At 43.4% G+C, this 19,127-nt stretch overlaps 2 protein-coding genes across 2 annotated transcripts; one reads left to right on the top strand and one right to left on the bottom strand.

Annotated features, from left to right (window-relative positions):
* Positions 1–2,931: 2,931 nt before the first annotated feature.
* LOC131936393 (5-aminolevulinate synthase, erythroid-specific, mitochondrial) lies at positions 2,932–8,682 on the top strand. The gene is made up of 9 exons (XM_059293356.1): positions 2,932–3,105; positions 3,758–3,986; positions 4,231–4,415; positions 4,811–4,990; positions 5,238–5,402; positions 6,392–6,531; positions 6,689–6,817; positions 7,663–7,848; positions 8,572–8,682. The coding sequence occupies exons 1-9, from the start codon at positions 3,054–3,056 to the stop codon at positions 8,617–8,619; spliced, it is 1,314 nt and encodes a 437-aa protein (XP_059149339.1). The 5' UTR covers positions 2,932–3,053; the 3' UTR covers positions 8,620–8,682.
* A 1,393-nt stretch (positions 8,683–10,075) lies between these two features.
* LOC131936386 (major prion protein homolog) lies at positions 10,076–10,914 on the bottom strand. The gene is made up of 2 exons (XM_059293340.1): positions 10,806–10,914; positions 10,076–10,321 (listed from the first exon to the last, which is right to left on the bottom strand). The coding sequence occupies exons 1-2, from the start codon at positions 10,892–10,894 to the stop codon at positions 10,117–10,119; spliced, it is 294 nt and encodes a 97-aa protein (XP_059149323.1). The 5' UTR covers positions 10,895–10,914; the 3' UTR covers positions 10,076–10,116.
* Between the last annotated feature and the right edge of the window lie 8,213 nt (positions 10,915–19,127).

The raw sequence follows: 19,127 nt of genomic DNA, 5'->3' as shown, positions 1-19,127 counted from the left end.
AGGTGGGGGTAGTGTATTGGTTTAAGCTGTTGTTTTTTTCCTCTTAACGGAAGTGGCACGGCAGTTGATATAGACATAGGGGGGGGGGTTGAGTTGGTCTAGGCAGCTGATCTTTACATAGGAAGGTGATCTAGGCAGAATGCCACGAACCAGGTTTCGAAACACGGCGAAACTAGCGCTATGGCTGATCCGACTTGTTAAATATCGACTACGGAGAGACTGTGATCATTTGGGCATGTTATTGAATAATTGTTGATGGCTCATCCTCATTCAGTTGTAATTGAACAATGTTTGTTTAGATTATTAACAACATCATGCTATTTTTATGTGGTTTTAATAAATTGAAGTTGGTAATTGTGCTTGAATTGTGTTGGTAGCGTTCTAAATTGCTGAAGTTCTCGTTTCTAATTTTCTGCAATTCTGTTATAGGTCGGTAGGTCACATGTCAACGTACACAAATACCTGGCAAGTAATTAGTGTTTGTGCTGCTTAAAGGTTGTTAAGTCATCGTGTTGTATAAAGCCAGGTCACGTGGTCTCGACGGTCTCAGGTTGTTTTCCTCCCCTGGCTCTCTTTTCTAGAAACGGTCATCACGTGACTCTTGCTGGAACAGTAAACATGCATGTAGTGTCAGGCGTATCGTAAGATTTCTTTTAAATTTTAAAAAGTTTGCTGTTCAGAAAGGGATCCATGAGGGTTAGCAAATATTTACAGTCACATTGGGGTCGGATAATATTTTCTTGACACATTTCTCCAACACGTCTTTCCCAAAGCAGAAGAAATTATTGACTTCTAAAAAGTCAACTTTTTGTCAATTTATTGTCTACAATTTAATTAGCTAAATAATTATACGTTTGAAGACATTAAAATAGTTAAAATTATTGGATTAAGGATAAATTATGTTGTGGCTAATTAAGTCGCGTTAATTTTGTTCTAGTTCTTGAGTAGCGACAGGCGTGACGTCACTACCTTTAATATTTAATATCTAGGTCAACGTCGTCATTAACTGTAACTTTTGACAAAAATATTTTTATTTTGGTAATTTCATCGCTGTTTTCTTTTCCAAAACCGATCGCTTTTTTTTTCATTGGTAAGATTTGTGTTTTTTAAGAAATCCGCTCTGCAAGGGTTTCAGTTGGGGACTATTTATAGCGGACACACCCTAAATAAATCATATGATCTTGACCCCTACTTGAGCTACTGAAACGTACGACAAGCCAATCTTTCTCACCAGTTTTTCCTCCGTACCTCAACAGAAATTTTGCTAACCCACGTACAGGTATATATATATATATATATATATATATATATATATATATATATATATATATATATATATATATATATATATATATATATATATACACCTGTGAGAGAGGGAGAGAGAGAGAGAGATAATAGTACCCCACACCCAACCCATGCATTGTTACCTTGGATATCGTTGAACTGATAATTATGCCCATTCTTATTGTCCCACCACCAGCTTTTCCATGATAGAAAAGTAAATATGTAAATCTGTAATGTCAACTACAAAAATGGACGGAAAAACCTGAGGAATACCAGTTTTAATTTCTGGTAAAATCAATTCACCCACAACTGAAAACTGTTTACTTTGAGGGCAACAAAAATAATAACTATATCGAGCGTGTGTCATCATATTCCTTGACATCCGGGTCCTTTGTTGACAGGACCGTAACAGTTTACACCAGACACGTGGGAACAGACGTGACCATAAGGATTCCAGCAGAAGGTCAGCCAATCAATTCAATTCACAGCCGCCATTTTTATCCGGTGAAAATGACCAATGGGAAATACTCTCGCAACATCCGGGTGCCGACTGTTGATGGAACGAACAAACCCAAGTTTGTTTAGATAATTATTGACTCAATTATAAAGTAATTAATTAGTAATTAATTTAATTAATAGACGTTAAGGTCCAGGATCAATTTTAATAGCTTGTCTTACTGGACAACTGTGTAATATAAATGTTATTTGATTACATCATTACATAGTGGCTCTGTATTTACCACTAAAATACTTACACCATCGCTACGTTGTTTTCTAAATACCACAAACAATTAGTGGAAATAAATTACTCAACACAAACCTTTTTACTGAAGTATTTGAGTTTCAAGATTTTTTTCTAATAAAAACGGTGTGATGTTTTAATTTGTCAGTTGAAGAATCGCATGACAGAGATGGTCCCTGTCTGCAGGTTCCTTTCTGCAGGTCCCTGTATGTAGGTCCCTAAATGTAGATCCCTAACTGTAGGTCCCTGTCCCTGTCTGCAGGTCCCTACCTGCAGGTCTCTGTCTGCAGGTCCCTGCCTGCAGGTCACTGTCTGCAAGTCCCTTGCTACAGATACCTATCTGCAGATCCCGACCTTCCGATCCCTGAATATTTTGTTCACAGTTTTTTAACTCGTTAACTACTGGTTAAAAAAGAGGTTGTTGACCTCTGCTTTGATGCATAACGTAACCTGGTTACAAAGTCTTGACCCCATTTTTTAAAACAAACACAGTCTTTACACCAGGTATATCCAGTAAATTACGCAGGTGCTTAAATTATGTCATACACAGCGGGTCCACGAACACCTGAAGACGCATCATCCCCCACCCCCGCACCCTTCCTTTCACTTTAGTTCTGGTAATTTTTCAAAAATTGAGAGAGGAGATAGGAGCATCGAGAGTGATGGGTTTGGGTTAGAAGTGGGGTGTGTCTGTGTGTGGGGTGGGGTGTGGGGGGTCACAGTTAGTAGAGGTGTTGACCGGTTCAGTCCAGGATGACAAAAACACCTTTACAATTTTAGCGAATAGTTTTCGCTAGCCTCTCCCCAGATTTTGTTATTGACTGCCGGCAACATCCGCTTGTTGGGGCGCTATAAAGTCTCCTCAGCTTCCGACATGTTTCACATTTACAGACCCCAGTCCATACAATCACAATCACAATCATCAGTTGCTGTATCTAGCTGACATTTGGCTTTAGTCCATACAATCACAATCATCAGTTGTTGGATCTAGCTCACATTTGGTGCCAAGACTTGCAGATCTAGAATGAAAATTTTAATTAATCAGCTGAGGAACCAGGCGTCCTTCAAACATGTGTGTGAGTACCCATTAGTTATGTCTGTCTGTCTGTCTGTCTGTCTGTCTGTCTGTCTGTCTGTCTGTCTGTCTGTCTGTCTGTCTGTCTGTCTGTCTGTCTGTCTGTCTGTCTGTCTGTCTGTCTGTCTGTCTGTCTGTCTGTCTGTCTGTCTGTCTGTCTGTCTGTCTGTCTGTCTGTCTGTCTGTCTGTCTGTCTGTCTGTCTGTCTGTCTGTCTGTCTGTCTGTCTGTCTGTCTGTCTGTCTGTCTGTCTGTCTGTCTGTCTGTCTGTCTGTCTGTCTGTCTGTCTGTCTGTCTGTCTGTCTGTCTGTCTGTCTGTCTGTCTGTCTGTCTGTCTGTCTGTCTGTCTGTCTGTCTGTCTGTCTGTCTGTCTGTCTGTCTGTCTGTCTGTCTGTCTGTCTGTCTGTCTGTCTGTCTGTCTGTCTGTCTGTCTGTCTGTCTGTCTGTCTGTCTGTCTGTCTGTCTGTCTGTCTGTCTGTCTGCCTGCCTGCCTGCCTGCCTGCCTGCCTGCCTGCCTGCCTGCCTGCCTGCCTGCCTGCCTGCCTGTCTGTCTGCCTGTCTGTCTGTCTGTCTGTCTGTCTGTCTGTCTGTCTGTCTGTCTGTCTGTCTGTCTGTCTGTCTGTCACCAATTTTAAAACTTCTGAATCTCCCCAGCCTTGCCCCAACTGTGTAAGGGAGACTTTGACTACGCCTCATTCTTCGCTGCCAAGATTCAACAGAAGAAGTTAGACAACTCGTACCGTGTTTTTAAGAGAATCCAGCGGGACAACGCCAGGTTTCCGGTTGCCATGGAGACGAGCAAAGACCCGAAGAGCATCACAATCTGGTGCAGTAACGACTACCTGGGTCTCGGGTCTCACCCACGGGTTATTGAGACCATCAAGTAAGCTGGGTTGTTTTATAATACTTCACTTATAACAATATAGTAGAAGCTTTTTAGGGACTATCAAAGACACCATCAGAAGATGAGATTAATAAATGGCAGCCTTACATATATATATATATATATATATATATATATATATATATATATATATATATATATATATATATATATATATATATATATATATATATATATATATATTTATGTATATTTATACTGAGCAATGTGTTTACTCTGCCAGAGACGTGTTAACCAAACACGGGTCAGGGTCAGGCGGGTCAAGGTTAATCTCCGGAAATTCCCGCTACCACGAGGAGCTTGAGGTCGAGCTGGCCAAATATCACCAGAAGGAATCGTGTTTGGTCTTCAGCTCGGGCTATGTGGCAAACCACACCGCCCTGCACACACTGGGCACCGTGTTGCCAGGTAAGAATACAACATTCTGGTTAAATATATTTCATTATTGGAAAGTTTCTTTTGTCAATCCTGCATGTAGAGAAATATCGTTTGCATAGCCAGTTATACTTTAAACTTTATAAAAATAATGTTTAAAAATTATCTAAGAATTCACCAGAATATTCTAAATTCAAGTCAACATTCTAAACGTATTAGACGGTAAAACTAGACCAGCTTAATATTGCTAGTTCTGATTTTCTTTGGCCAACGATATGAATTTGTTCAAACGTAAACTTACTCGTAAACAGCTCCAGATAATTATGTTCAATATTTGAACTATGGGTGGATATTGTGTCAGTTCAACTGAGTTTCGTTCCCAGGCCCCACCTTGTGTATAAACTAACGCCTCCTCTCTACACCACCAGACCTCCACTACTTTTCTGATGCCGGAAACCACGCCTCCATCATCATGGGCGTGCGTACAAGCCCCGCCCACAAACAGGTCTTCAGACAGAACAGCCCCGCCCACCTGGAGGAAGTGCTGGGTCAAGCTGACCAGGGCGTTCCTAAGATTGTTGTCTTTGAGACGGTGCACTCCATGGATGGTAGGTCCAGAGAATTGAAAGACATTGTGACCTAGCTACTTTGACCAAAAATTATGACCTAGCTACATTAGCCGAAAATTAATACTTAATTACTTATGCCAAAAGTTATGACCTAGTTACTTTGACCAAAAATAGAGTAAAAGGAAAATGACGATTAAGTTTGATTCTGTTAAAGTGATATAAACTAATGAAACAATGACAAAAATATCATGTTCACTGTTCATGTGTTTTCCCATTGATTTCCCAGGGTCCATCGCCCCAGTAGAACGGATGTGTGACGTGGCACACAAGTTCGGCGCCCTGACCTTTGTGGACGAGGTCCACGCGGTGGGCATGTACGGAGACACGGGCTCCGGGGTGGGGGAGAGGGACAACTGTATCGACAAGATGGACGTCATCTCGTCAACTCTGGGTAGGTGTGGGGGACTATGGGGGTGGGGGAGGGACAACTGGGGGTGGGGGAGAGGGACAACTGGGGGTGGGGATAGGGACAACTGGGGGTGGGGATAGGGACAACTGGGGGTGGGGGAGAGGGACAATTGGGGGTGGGGGAGAGTGACAACTGGGGATGGGGGATAGGGACAATTAGGGGTGGGGGAGAGTGACAACTGGGGGTGGGGGAGAGTGACAACTGGGGGTGGGGATAGGGACAACTGGGGGTGGGGGAGAGGGACAATTGGGGGTGGGGATAGGGACAACTGGGGGTGGGTAATAGGGACAATTAGGGGTGGGGGAGAGTGACAACTGGGGGTGGGGGATAGGGACAACTGGGGGTGGGGGAGAGTGACAACTGGGGATGGGGGATAGGGACAACTGGGGGTGGGGGAGAGTGACAACTGGGGATGGGGGATAGGGACAATTAGGGGTGGGTAATAGGGACAATTGGGGGTGGGTAATAGGGACAATTGGGGGTGGGGATAGGGACAACTGGGGGTGGGGGATAGGGACAACTGGGGGTGGGGGAGAGTGACAACTGGGGGTGGGTAATAGGGACAACTGGGGGTGGGGGATAGGGACAACTGGGGGTGGGGGATAGGGACAACTGGGGGTGGGGGATAGGGACAACTGGGGGTGGGTAATAGGGACAACTGGGGGTGGGTAATAGGGACAATTGGGGGTGGGGATAGGGACAACTGGGGGTGGGGGATAGGGACAACTGGGGGTGGGGGATAGGGACAACTGGGGGTGGGGGAGAGGGACAACTGGGGGTGGGGGATAGGGACAACTGGGGGTGGGGGATAGGGACAATTGGGGGTGGGGATAGGGACAACTGGGGGTGGGGGAGAGTGACAACTGGGGATGGGGGATAGGGACAATCAGGTGTCAACTTCTCGACCTAAATGGTCCCCAATCACGTGACGTGACGTAGACCTTTTTAAACCTGATTTTGCTTTTTTCCAGGTAAAAGTTTTGGTGTGATGGGCGGGTATATAGCGGGTGGCGCCGACCTGGTGGATGTGGTGCGAAGCTACGGCAGTGGTTTCATCTTCACCACAGCGCTACCACCACACGTCATGGCGGGCTGCTTGCAGTCGTTAAAGGTGCAGTTGGTGTTTTTTTTAGCACTAGCACGTGTGCACACATACACACACGCATACACATATGTAGACACACGAACACATACACATACGCAACACACAAAGTGTTAACTTATGTTTTTCCACCCTTTGTGTCAACTTGTTGTTTTACCGCCCTCAGATTCTCCAGAGCGCGGAGGGCAAGGAACTTCGTGAGAAGCTGCACGACAATGCCGCCTACCTGAAGCGAGAGCTTGAGGCAGCCAACATCCCCTGTATCCCAGGCAACAGTCAGGTGATACCCGTCATGGTGAGCACTGGTGCACACGCACGTTAAAAACTTTAAACATCAGGCTTTAAGCAATAGTGGTATCAGATTATCTATGGCTCCAGGTTCAAATCTTGTCCCAATGGGGCCCCAAGTGTTTTACATGAACACCACGCGATCCCATTTACCGATGATGTTGGTTTCAGTTTGACCGATGAAAGTGAAGGTTAACCCCATTGGTCTAGTAGGAGCCTGCTTTGTTTTGATTGGCTCTGGTTATGTCGTTAGTGATCTGACTCGCTGACTGTCGTCTAGTTTGTTGTTAGTCACCGGTGCTGAAGTCTAGTTCCTCTCAGTCACCTGTCTCACGGTCTAGTTCCTCTCAGTCACCTGTCTCGCGGTCTAGTTCCTCTCAGTCACCTGTCTCACGGTCTAGTTCCTCTCAGTTACCTGTCTCATGGTCTAGTTCCTCTCAGTCACCTGTCTCACGGTCTAGTTCCTCTCAGTCACCTGTCTCACGGTCTAGTTCCTCTCAGTCACCTGTCTCACGGTCTAGTTCCTCTGTCTTTAGTCACATGTGCTGACGTCTAGTTATTCCCAGGTTATTCTCCCTAGCGCAGTGGTACTTAACCTGGGTTTGTCAGTACGTGTGAAGAAACTATTAAGAAGGATTCAGTGAATGTGCATATGAAAAAGTGGGGTTCGTTACCTCTAAAAAGCTAAGAACCACTGCCCTAGAGACCACACTTCAAGTTTTTTGTTTCAATTCTTCTAGGGCCATATCCCTCAAACATAAGTCCGTGTATTCCCACATTTTAAAACATGTAATAGTTACTTTAACCCATTCAATCAGTCACGTGATCTCATGCATGTTACCATGACAACAGGTCGGGGACGCCCACGCCAGCATGCGACTGACCAACGACCTGGTCGAGAGGTTCGGCATCTACGTGCAGGCCATCAACTACCCCAGTGTACCACGTGGTACAGAGCGTCTGAGGGTGGCCCCCACCCCCCACCATACCAAGCTCATGATGGACAGGTTCGTCGACTGTCTCTCGCTACTGTGGAAGGTGGGTACAGCGTTTTAATTAGCTCTAATTAATCAAGTCATTATAATAATTAGTTAATCTAATCAGTTAATTAGTCCAGGATTTGTCTCCAGTAAGTTGGTTATCCGCATGATAAGACATAGACGTGTTACTCGTCTGAATGTTCTAGTCAACCAATGACTGCCATCAACCGACGTGGTTCGCAACACGAAAACAAACCAGAATTTCTTCCCTCACCCCCGGGAATTTAGAATGTACCTCTCCCGACGAAAGTCTCGAGTGCCCCCCCCCCCAACCCTGGAGAAAAATGTCTGAAAGAAACCATGCGACAAACGTTTCCCGTTGCTCTGTTGACTGCAAGATAATTGGTGAACACAATTTGATAACGTTGCACATTTTGCTAGTGACCATAGATTTTAGTAATCTCAGAGTTGTTCGTAAATCGAGCTGTACGCTATTTGAGGTGCTCGTTACACTGAATGGCGTTTGCTCAAGATGTTAGTAAACTGAATTAAAAAACAATGTGTTCGTAATTAACAGAATTTTATTTATTTATATATGTATATATATATATATATATATATATATATATATATATATATATATATATATATATATATATATATGTATATATATATATATATGTATATATAATCTCGTATATGGAGATGCTCTCAATAGATCTTTACAAAAAATGCCATTTATTTCAAGTCTAACATTGGATATTTATGTTTATTTTTACAGGAACACAATTTACCTTTTGCCCAGAAAGATGCGTCTAAAGGCAGATAACTTGTGATTTAGAAATGAGAGTAGCTTCCCTTTTAAACTTAACTATGTGCGTGTGTGTGAAGGCGATGAGTTGAAGTGTATATGTGAATTGACAAAATGCAATAATTTTCGGGTATAGCTGTTATCGGTTAAATCTGCTTTACGAGGTTGATTAAAAATTACTTGTTGCTGTCGTTGTGAAGTGTAAATAATATTTTTATTTATTTCTCGAATGTACATCAAATGTAAATTGTGTGATAATTAAATGTCAATAAATGTTGATAAATATACAGTTATCTATACCTCAAAATGATTTTGTTTAAATGTTTATATTGTTTTAATCCAATTGTTTTCATGTTTGATAAAATAAAACAATAATTTCTTGAGGTAGTGTTGTGTTGTTTACTGTTGTATCTCACAACGTGAGGTAGTGTTGTGTACTGTGTGTGAGCTATCTGCTGTATCTCACAGCGTGAGAGAGTGAGCACTAGTTAAATAAGAGTTGCAGAGCTCATTTAAATGGGGGACACCGGCATGTGCCTATATACCCCCCCCCCCACACACACACACAGTAAAAGCCTTTACATAAAAGAATAGGCAGGCAGTTCTAACTTCATTTAAATTTGCCCTCAGACAAAGCACAGATATTCAGTTGTAATACAAACCCACGAACTGGGCTAGTTACAAATATTTTACAAGTGAAGAGGTCGTACCAGCCAACACAGTAAAATCTATACATAAGAGAATATTTTGTTAAAAGATTGAGAAATTTGAAGTGACAGAAATAATTAATTTTTGATGGTTAATATCCAGGCATAAGGATCTGGTAATCAGATTTTGACCGAGAAAACACAGTAAAATCTATACGTAAAAAAATATTTGTCCAAAGATTGGGAAATTTGAAGTGACACAAAATATTTTTTACATTTTTGATGGTTAATATTCAGCCATAACCATCTGGTAATCAGATTTTGACCGAGAAAACACCGGCAGACAACTCAACAGATTGTGGTTCTAATTTCTTAACAGATTGACATTCATTTTAAGCTGAATAGACGTCGCTTTGTTTTGTGTTTTTTTTTTTTTGTCGAAGGGGGAATAACTGCTGCAATATAGGTAAACTTAGAATATTGTGAGGTTATCTTTCTTGTTGTGTAACGTGCTGGATTAAAAAAAAAAAACAATTTAACCGACCCTTGTTTTAATGAAACAGTTACTCAAATACAAGGGTGGGCTGAAACATTTTCTTCGTAACAATGAAACTCAAGCTTTAAACTAATTTTAATTTCTCGGTATATCCTGGTAAATCTAGTCACTTCTCCCATTAATGCTCCTACCTCCCTGTCCATCAAACGTGAGCCTCGGGTTCGAGGTCAGCTTTCTCGTGCCTAAATCTTGTTTCAGTAGCAAACAAACACGTTCAACACAGATAATATTAAATTGCTAAAACGTGCAAACCTTACAAACAACACAAAAATTGTCGGTCACATTATATACAATTTATTTGTTGTCATCGCTTCATCCGCCGTAGTGAGTGTTGTGGCGGCTGTGGTGGTAGTTGGTGTTGTGGGGGTAGTTTGTGTTGTGGGGGTAGTTGGTGTTGTGGGGATAGTTCCTGTTGCTGCCATGGTAGGGCACCTGCTGGTAGCTGTTGTAGTTGGTGTTGGGGCGGTGGTGGTAGTCTTGTACATAGCCAGAGCTGTAGGGGGGTCGTCGGACGTAGCTGGGGTGAGACAAGGTGAGACATGGGTTAAAGGGTGAGACGTGTATTTAGAGATACAGACTTGGATGTGAGACAAAGTGAGACATGGTGAGAAGAAAGACGGAATTATGAAGAGATACAAAGTGAACCATGTTCTAGAACTACAGTGTGGGACACGTTAAACCAACACAATACCATCGTAACGTAGTTCTTTTAGTTGGGGCCTGCTCAACATAGGGCGAGGGCAGGGGGTGTTCTATGAATGGTGGTGGGAGGGGGGAGGAAGTTAATTTATGAAAAAATAAATACAACATGTTTTTAAATCTTTCGTATTGTAACTGCCATGAACTATTTCAGCTTTGTTTAATTTTTTAATTTGCTTGACGGTTATTTCAAAAAGATTTTTTTACTAAAGGTAATTCTCAGAAATGAAATATGTTCGTGACAATACAACAAATTTAAATGGCAACACCAAAACAAAAACTCAGTGCTACGCATGACTTACATCACGTGATCTGTATTTCTGTCTGTCAGTCCCTCACCAACCAGCGCCATCACTACCATGGTGACAAGGGAGAGAACCGAACCTTTCATTTATTGCTTTGTTCCTGAAATTTTAAGTGTTCATGTTTTTAATTTTCTGCTAAATAAAGTAGAAGACAGAGCGATACTTTGTGTAGTGAATAATACAAATAACCGTATACAGTTGTATGAAACAATCAATATTATATCGTAAACAAAGCTACAGTAGTAATTAAAGATTTCATGTCAAAAATAAATTCTCATTAATTAACAAATTACATCACTGACATTTAGTCTAACGCTTTGGGCGGTAAAACCAAACATCACAAATCAAATGAAAATAATTATTAAATGGATTTTCTCTGACTATAAAAGAATATGCAATTTGTCAATTAAAATTTGTGAAACGAAGCATTAAAAATGTACAAAAAAATGTTTTTAAAAAATGTACAAAACAACTCCCAAGTCGCATGTGACGGCTAATGCTTTCAATTACTGGAGACAGAAAATAGTAATAGTTTTGGAATATTTTTTAACAATTAAACTTAAAACCTGTTTAGTCTTACGTTGTTTTGTTGTTGTTTTTTTTTAGTTAAAACATATTAAATTAATTTATGACATTAAATCTCGCTACAAATAGAAACTGGCAACTTACGAGAGATGACAAAAACATACCTTAAACACCCGTAGCCCTTATTTAAAGATTTTAAGTCCCCTCCTATCTGGAATGTGAAAAAAAAACACTTGAATTTATACAAAAGTTGAGAAAAAACTTGAATTTATACAAAAGTTGAGCCAGTGGATGGGTCACGATCTTGTAAGACGGATCAGTCAAGCACGCCATTCATGATCTCTCACTTGTCAAAGGTGGCGGTTCGATTTTTTTTTCTTTGTTTCCTTGATGTTTGCTTGAAGGTTAGGTGTCCACTGTCTAGATCTGTCAGATCACATAGATACACAGATACACAGATACGTAGGTCCACTGTCTTAATGTCTTAGTCTTTAACTTACCTTTCGTTGACCTGATGAAAAGTGATACAATGTTTTTATTTATAATATAGTGTCTATGTTGGCTCAAACGGCCTCTACAAGAGATCAATATTTAAAGGTTCGATTTTGAGACTAAACTGTTTCAGAAAAAAATTTGACATCGGTCCCAGCTATTGAAACTGACGGTCACTCTACAATAGAAACATTGCTGGAACTTTTGACTGGAACTTTATTAGCACCAGCACCTTGTCAGGTCCGCCATTTTTCTAGCACCTTTGTGTGTTTGGCGTGAATTAGAACGGCTGCACTATACCTGCAAAAATGCCGCGAATCGGGAATAAATACCGAAAGATTCTGAAGAAACTAAGTACATGACTGTACTGTTTGGAAATATCTTGCTCACCTAGACTTAAGGTTCTTGTCTTGACTCGGTCAATGGTCCATGTTTGACACGATTAAGTACACTAGATCTAAAGAAAATAGCTGCAGCATTAAAATAATTACAAGTAAAAAAAACTACAACATTACTGTATGGATACACTATTTTCATTTAACTTTACACATATACGATTTTCTGGAATGTGCTGATCGACTGTAACAGTGTGGTGATCGACTAGTGTGGTGATCGACTAGTGTGGTGATCGACTAGTGTGGTGATCGACTAGTGTGGTGATCGACTAGTGTGGTGCTCGACTAGTGTGGTGATCGACTAGTGTGGTGATTGACTGTAGCAGTGTGGTGATCGACTGTAGCAGTGTGGTGATCGACTGTAGCAGTGTGGTGATTGACTGTAGCAGTGTGGTGATCGACTAGTGTGGTGATCGACTGTAGCAGTGAGGTGATTGACTGTAGCAGTGTGGTGATCGACTGTAGCAGTGTGGTGATCGACTATAGCAGTGTGGTGATCGACTGTAGCAGTGAGGTGATCGACTGTAGCAGTGAGGTGATCAACTGTAGCAGTGTGGTGATCGACGGTAGCAGTGTGGTGATTGACTAGTGTGGTGATCGACTGTAGCAGTGAGGTGATTGACTGTAGCAGTGTGGTAGCAGTGTGGTGATCGACTGTAGCAGTGTGGTGATCGACTGTAGCAGTGTGGTGATTGACTAGTGTGGTGATCGACTGTAGCAGTGTGGTGATCGACTGTAGCAGTGTGGTGATCGACTGTAGCAGTGTGGTGATCGACTATAGCAGTGTGGTGATCGACTGTAGCAGTGTGGTGATCGACTGTAGCAGTGTGGTGATTGACTGTAGCAGTGTGGTGATCGACTGTAGCAGTGTGGTGATTGACTGTAGCAGTGAGGTGATTGACTGTAGCAGTGTGGTGATCGACTGTAGCAGTGTGGTGATCGACTATAGCAGTGTGGTGATCGACTGTAGCAGTGTGGTGATCGACTGTAGCAGTGTGGTGATTGACTGTAGCAGTGTGGTGATCGACTAGTGTGGTGATCGACTGTAGCAGTGAGGTGATTGACTGTAGCAGTGTGGTGATCGACTGTAGCAGTGTGGTGATCGACTATAGCAGTGTGGTGATCGACTGTAGCAGTGAGGTGATCGACTGTAGCAGTGAGGTGATCAACTGTAGCAGTGTGGTGATCGACTGTAGCAGTGTGGTGATCGACTAGTGTGGTGATCGACTGTAGCAGTGTGTTGATCGACTGTAGCAGTGTGGTGATCGACTGTAGCAGTGTGGTGATCGACTAGTGTGGTGATCGACTGTAGCAGTGTGGTGATCGAATGTAGCAGTGTGGTGATCGACTAGTGTGGTGATCGACTGTAGCAGTGTGGTGATCGACTAGTGTGGTGATCGACTGTAGCAGTGTGGTGATCGAATGTAGCAGTGTGGTGATCGACTAGTGTGGTGATCGACTGTAGCAGTGTGGTGATCGACTGTAGCAGTGTGGTGATCGAATGTAGCAGTGAGGTGATCGACTGTAGCAGTGTGGTGATCGACTGTAGCAGTGTGGTGATCGACTGTAGCAGTGAGGTGATTGACTGTAGCAGTGTGTTGATCGACTAGTGTGGTGATCGACTGTAGCAGTGTTGTGATTGATTAGTGTGGTGATCGACTGTAGCAGTGTGGTGATCGACTAGTGTGGTGATCGACTGTATCAGTGTGGTGATTGACTGTAGCAGTGTGGTAGCAGTGTGGTGATCGACTGTAGCAGTGTGGTGATCGACTGTAGCAGTGAGGTGATCGACTGTAGCAGTGAGGTGATCAACTGTAGCAGTGTGGTGATCGACGGTAGCAGTGTGGTGATTGACTAGTGTGGTGATCGACTGTAGCAGTGAGGTGATTGACTGTAGCAGTGTGGTAGCAGTGTGGTGATCGACTGTAGCAGTGTGGTGATCGACTATAGCAGTGTGGTGATCGACTGTAGCAGTGAGGTGATCGACTGTAGCAGTGTGGTGATCGACTGTAGCAGTGTGGTGATCGACTAGTGTGGTGATCGACTGTAGCAGTGAGGTGATTGACTGTAGCAGTGTGGTAGCAGTGTGGTGATCGACTGTAGCAGTGTGGTGATCGACTGTAGCAGTGTGGTGATCGACTAGTGTGGTGATCGACTGTAGCAGTGTGGTGATCGAATGTAGCAGTGAGGTGATCGACTGTAGCAGTGTGGTGATCGACTGTAGCAGTGTGGTGATCGACTGTAGCAGTGTGGTGATCGAATGTAGCAGTGAGGTGATCGACTGTAGCAGTGTGGTGATCGACTGTAGCAGTGTGGTGATCGACTGTAGCAGTGAGGTGATTGACTGTAGCAGTGTGTTGATCGACTAGTGTGGTGATCGACTGTAGCAGTGTTGTGATTGATTAGTGTGGTGATCGACTGTAGCAGTGTGGTGATCGACTAGTGTGGTGATCGACTGTATCAGTGTGGTGATTGACTGTAGCAGTGTGGTAGCAGTGTGGTGATCGACTGTAGCAGTGTGGTGATCGACTGTAGCAGTGTGGTGATCGACTAGTGTGGTGATCAACAGTAGCAGTGTGGTGATCGAATGTAGCAGTGTGGTGATCGACTAGTGAGGTGATCGACTGTAGCAGTGTGGTGATCGACTAGTGTGGTGATCGACTGAAGCAGTGTGGTGATTGACTGTAGCAGTGTGGTGATCGACTGTAGCAGTGTGGCGATCGACTGAAGCAGTGTGGTGATCGACTGTAGCAGTGTGGTGATCGACTGTAGCAGTGTGGTGATCGAATGTAGCAGTGTGGTGATCGACTAGTGTGGTGATCGACTATAGCAGTGTGGTGATTGACTGTAGCAGTGTGGTGATCGACTGTAGCAGTGAGGTGATCAACTGTAGCAGTGTGGTGATCGACTGTAGCAGTGTGGTGATCGACTAGTGTGGTGATCGACTGTAGCAGTGTGTTGATCGACTGTAGCAGTGTGGTGATCGACTGTAGCAGTGTGGTGATCGACTAGTGTGGTGATCGACTGTAGCAGTGTGGTGATCGAATGTAGCAGTGTGGTGATCGACTAGTGTGGTGATCGACTGTAGCAGTGTGGTGATCGACTAGTGTGGTGATCGACTGTAGCAGTGTGGTGATCGAATGTAGCAGTGTGGTGATCGACTAGTGTGGTGATCGACTGTAGCAGTGTGGTGATTGACTGTAGCAGTGAGGTGATCAACTGTAGCAGTGTGGTGATTGACTGTAGCAGTGTGGTGATCGACTAGTGTGGTGATCGACTGTAGCAGTGTGGTGATCGAATGTAGCAGTGTGGTGATCGACTAGTGTGGTGATCGACTGTAGCAGTGTGGTGATTGACTGTAGCAGTGAGGTGATCAACAGTAGCAGTGTGGTGATCGACGGTAGCAGTGTGGTGATTGACTAGTGTGGTGATCGACTGTAGCAGTGTGGTGATCGAATGTAGCAGTGTGGTGATCGACTAGTGTGGTGATCGACTGTAGCAGTGTGGTGATTGACTAGTGTGGTGATCAACAGTAGCAGTGTGGTGATCGAATGTAGCAGTGTGGTGATCGACTAGTGAGGTGATCGACTGTAGCAGTGTGGTGATCGACTAGTGTGGTGATCGACTGAAGCAGTGTGGTGATTGACTGTAGCAGTGTGGTGATCGACTGTAGCAGTGTGGCGATCGACTGAAGCAGTGTGGTGATCGACTGTAGCAGTGTGGTGATCGACTGTAGCAGTGTGGTGATCGAATGTAGCAGTGTGGTGATCGACTAGTGTGGTGATCGACTGAAGCAGTGTGGTGATTGACTGTAGCAGTGTGGTGATCGACTGTAGCAGTGAGGTGATCAACTGTAGCAGTGTGGTGATCGACTGTAGCAGTGTGGTGATCGACTAGTGTGGTGATCGACTGTAGCAGTGTGTTGATCGACTGTAGCAGTGTGGTGATCGACTGTAGCAGTGTGGTGATCGACTAGTGTGGTGATCGACTGTAGCAGTGTGGTGATCGAATGTAGCAGTGTGGTGATCGACTAGTGTGGTGATCGACTGTAGCAGTGTGGTGATCGACTAGTGTGGTGATCGACTGTAGCAGTGTGGTGATCGAATGTAGCAGTGTGGTGATCGACTAGTGTGGTGATCGACTGTAGCAGTGTGGTGATTGACTGTAGCAGTGAGGTGATCAACTGTAGCAGTGTGGTGATTGACTGTAGCAGTGTGGTGATCGACTAGTGTGGTGATCGACTGTAGCAGTGTGGTGATCGAATGTAGCAGTGTGGTGATCGACTAGTGTGGTGATCGACTGTAGCAGTGTGGTGATTGACTGTAGCAGTGAGGTGATCAACAGTAGCAGTGTGGTGATCGACGGTAGCAGTGTGGTGATTGACTAGTGTGGTGATCGACTGTAGCAGTGTGGTGATCGAATGTAGCAGTGTGGTGATCGACTAGTGTGGTGATCGACTGTAGCAGTGTGGTGATTGACTGTAGCAGTGAGGTGATCAACAGTAGCAGTGTGGTGATCGACGGTAGCAGTGTGGTGATTGACTAGTGTGGTGATCGATTATTGTGGTGATCGACTAGTGTGGTGATCGACTGTAGCAGTGTGGTGATCGACTGTAGCAGTGTGGTGATCGACTAGTGTGGTGATCAACAGTAGCAGTGTGGTGATCGAATGTAGCAGTGTGGTGATCGACTAGTGTGGTGATCGACTGAAGCAGTGTGGTGATCGACTGTAGCAGTGAGGTGATCGACTGTAGCAGTGTGGTGATTGATTAGTGTGGTGATCGACTGTAGCAGTGTTGTGATCGACTAGTGTGGTGATAGTTTCCTATTAAACAGACACAACTCTTTATAATCGGTCGTTTCATAATGTTTGCAGTTTATTATTTTTTAGCAGCCGTTTTATGTTCTAAACACCGCTACTAAAATTAATAACTCAGTAGAGCTTGAAGACGTGAATAAAATTTAAACTATTCCATCATCTTTCAACTTGTTATGACGATCTGAATCAGCGAAGCGTTAACATTAATTTCTCCAATATTGATATTACATTTTTTTTTTCATTTTCATTAAAATATTTTTTGGTTCATTTGTTTTTCTTGCTTTGAAAAGTGCATTTTTAAAAGGTCCAATTTGATTTAAAAGCGGCTCATCTCCTGATGGGAGTCGATGCTCCGGTCTGAAATAGATAGCCAGTTCCAAACTTTTTGCAGTTTACTCACTCCAATCAAGATGCAATCAATAAATTAAGTTCGTTGGGGAATTACGTTAATTAAGAGAACAGCATGTGTTTAGCTGTGTGTTAAAAACAATTAGGGTAAATAAACAATGAGGAAAATTTTTATATCTTGATGGAAAAAAATATTACAGTTAAATTTTAATTTGTGTTTGTTTTCAATGGTTGTTGTTTTTTTGCTTGTAATTAAAATTGTTGGTCACGCGTGCTTGTTACGTGATCGGAAACGTCACGTCACGTGATAGTGACAAATGTCACGCTGGTTTATGGTAAGAAATATGTGTGTGGTGGTGATAGCATGTAGGGAGTAGCTTGTTGGGAGGGGAATGATGATGTATTTGAGGGGAATGATAATGTCGTGAGGGAATGATAATATAGTGAGGGGAATGATGATGTAGTGAGGGGAATGATAATGTAGTGAGGGAAATGATGATGTAGTTAGGGGAATGATGATGTAGTGAGGGGAATGATAATGTAGTGAGGGGAATGATAATGTAGTGAGTGGAATGATAATGTAGCGAGGGGAATTATAATGTAGCGAGGGGAATGATAATGTAGTGAGGGGAATGATGATGTAGTGAGGGGAATGATAATGTAGTGAGGGGAATGATAATGTAGTGAGGGGAATGATAATGTAGTGAGGGAAATGATAATGTAGCGAGGGGAATGATAATGTAGTGAGGGGAATGATAATGTAGTGAGGGGAATGATGATGTAGTGAAGGGAATGATAATGTAGCGAGGGGAATGATAATGTAGTGAGGGGAATGATAATGTAGCGAGGGGAATGATAATGTAGTGAGGGGAATGATAATGTAGCGAGGGGAATGATAATGTAGGGAGGGGAATGATGATGTAGTGAAGGGAATGATAATGTAGTGAGGGGAATGATATTTTGCAGGTCTCTGTGTATTTTGCTTCAGCTCCCCCCCCCCCTCCTGTTTAATCCTCCACTACACTTTGTTACATCCATCCATCATTAGCCTTGATTAGCCAGGTAAGTCATTCACCCCATAGCTAAGACTGACTCCACCATTCTCCCTGCCCCTGCCCCCCCCCCTCACTGTTTCTACTGAAAACCACGGAAGTTATAATTACACTCCCTACGGTGGATTTAGCTATAAACCCTGTCATACACAGAAACATGTTACAATTCTGAAATATGATTTATTTTAAAACGCGATCGTGTTCTTTAGCATGTTCTTGTTCTGAAGCTGATTCGTACATTGAGGCTAGTTGTTACCAGAGGCGAAGCGAGGGGGGGGGGGGGGGCGAACCGCACCGGGTGACACCATTTAGGGGGGGTGACACCAAGGCAAAAAATAGTAAAATATATAGAGAAAAATTTGAGAGGGGGGTTAAAATCGAAATTTCGAGGGGTGGGGGGGGGTGGAAATCGAAAATTGAAAGTTTGTCGCCGGGAAGAGTCGCTACGCCTCGTGTATTGAAACTGTTTCGTATACTCACAGGACTTCGTGTATGTACAAGATTGAGTACCATGCACTGAATCGTGTACTGAAAAAGTGTCTTTCTACCGACAGTTCTGCGAGAGAAAAACGGTCTCAATGGAGCAAGAAAGTGTGGCTTCAGAAAATCGTAAGTCAGGAATGCCTGGAGGGTTCTTCAGCGTGGGAGATGGGGAGAAACCTTAATGAATTCTACAGCAAATATGTGAC

Source organism: Physella acuta, unplaced genomic scaffold (genome assembly GCF_028476545.2).
Source record: "Physella acuta isolate Inbredline_101_S28 unplaced genomic scaffold, ASM2847654v3 ptg000177l, whole genome shotgun sequence".
Classification (NCBI taxonomy): Eukaryota; Metazoa; Mollusca; class Gastropoda; family Physidae; genus Physella; species Physella acuta.
This window is presented reverse-complemented; position numbering and strand designations above follow the sequence as displayed.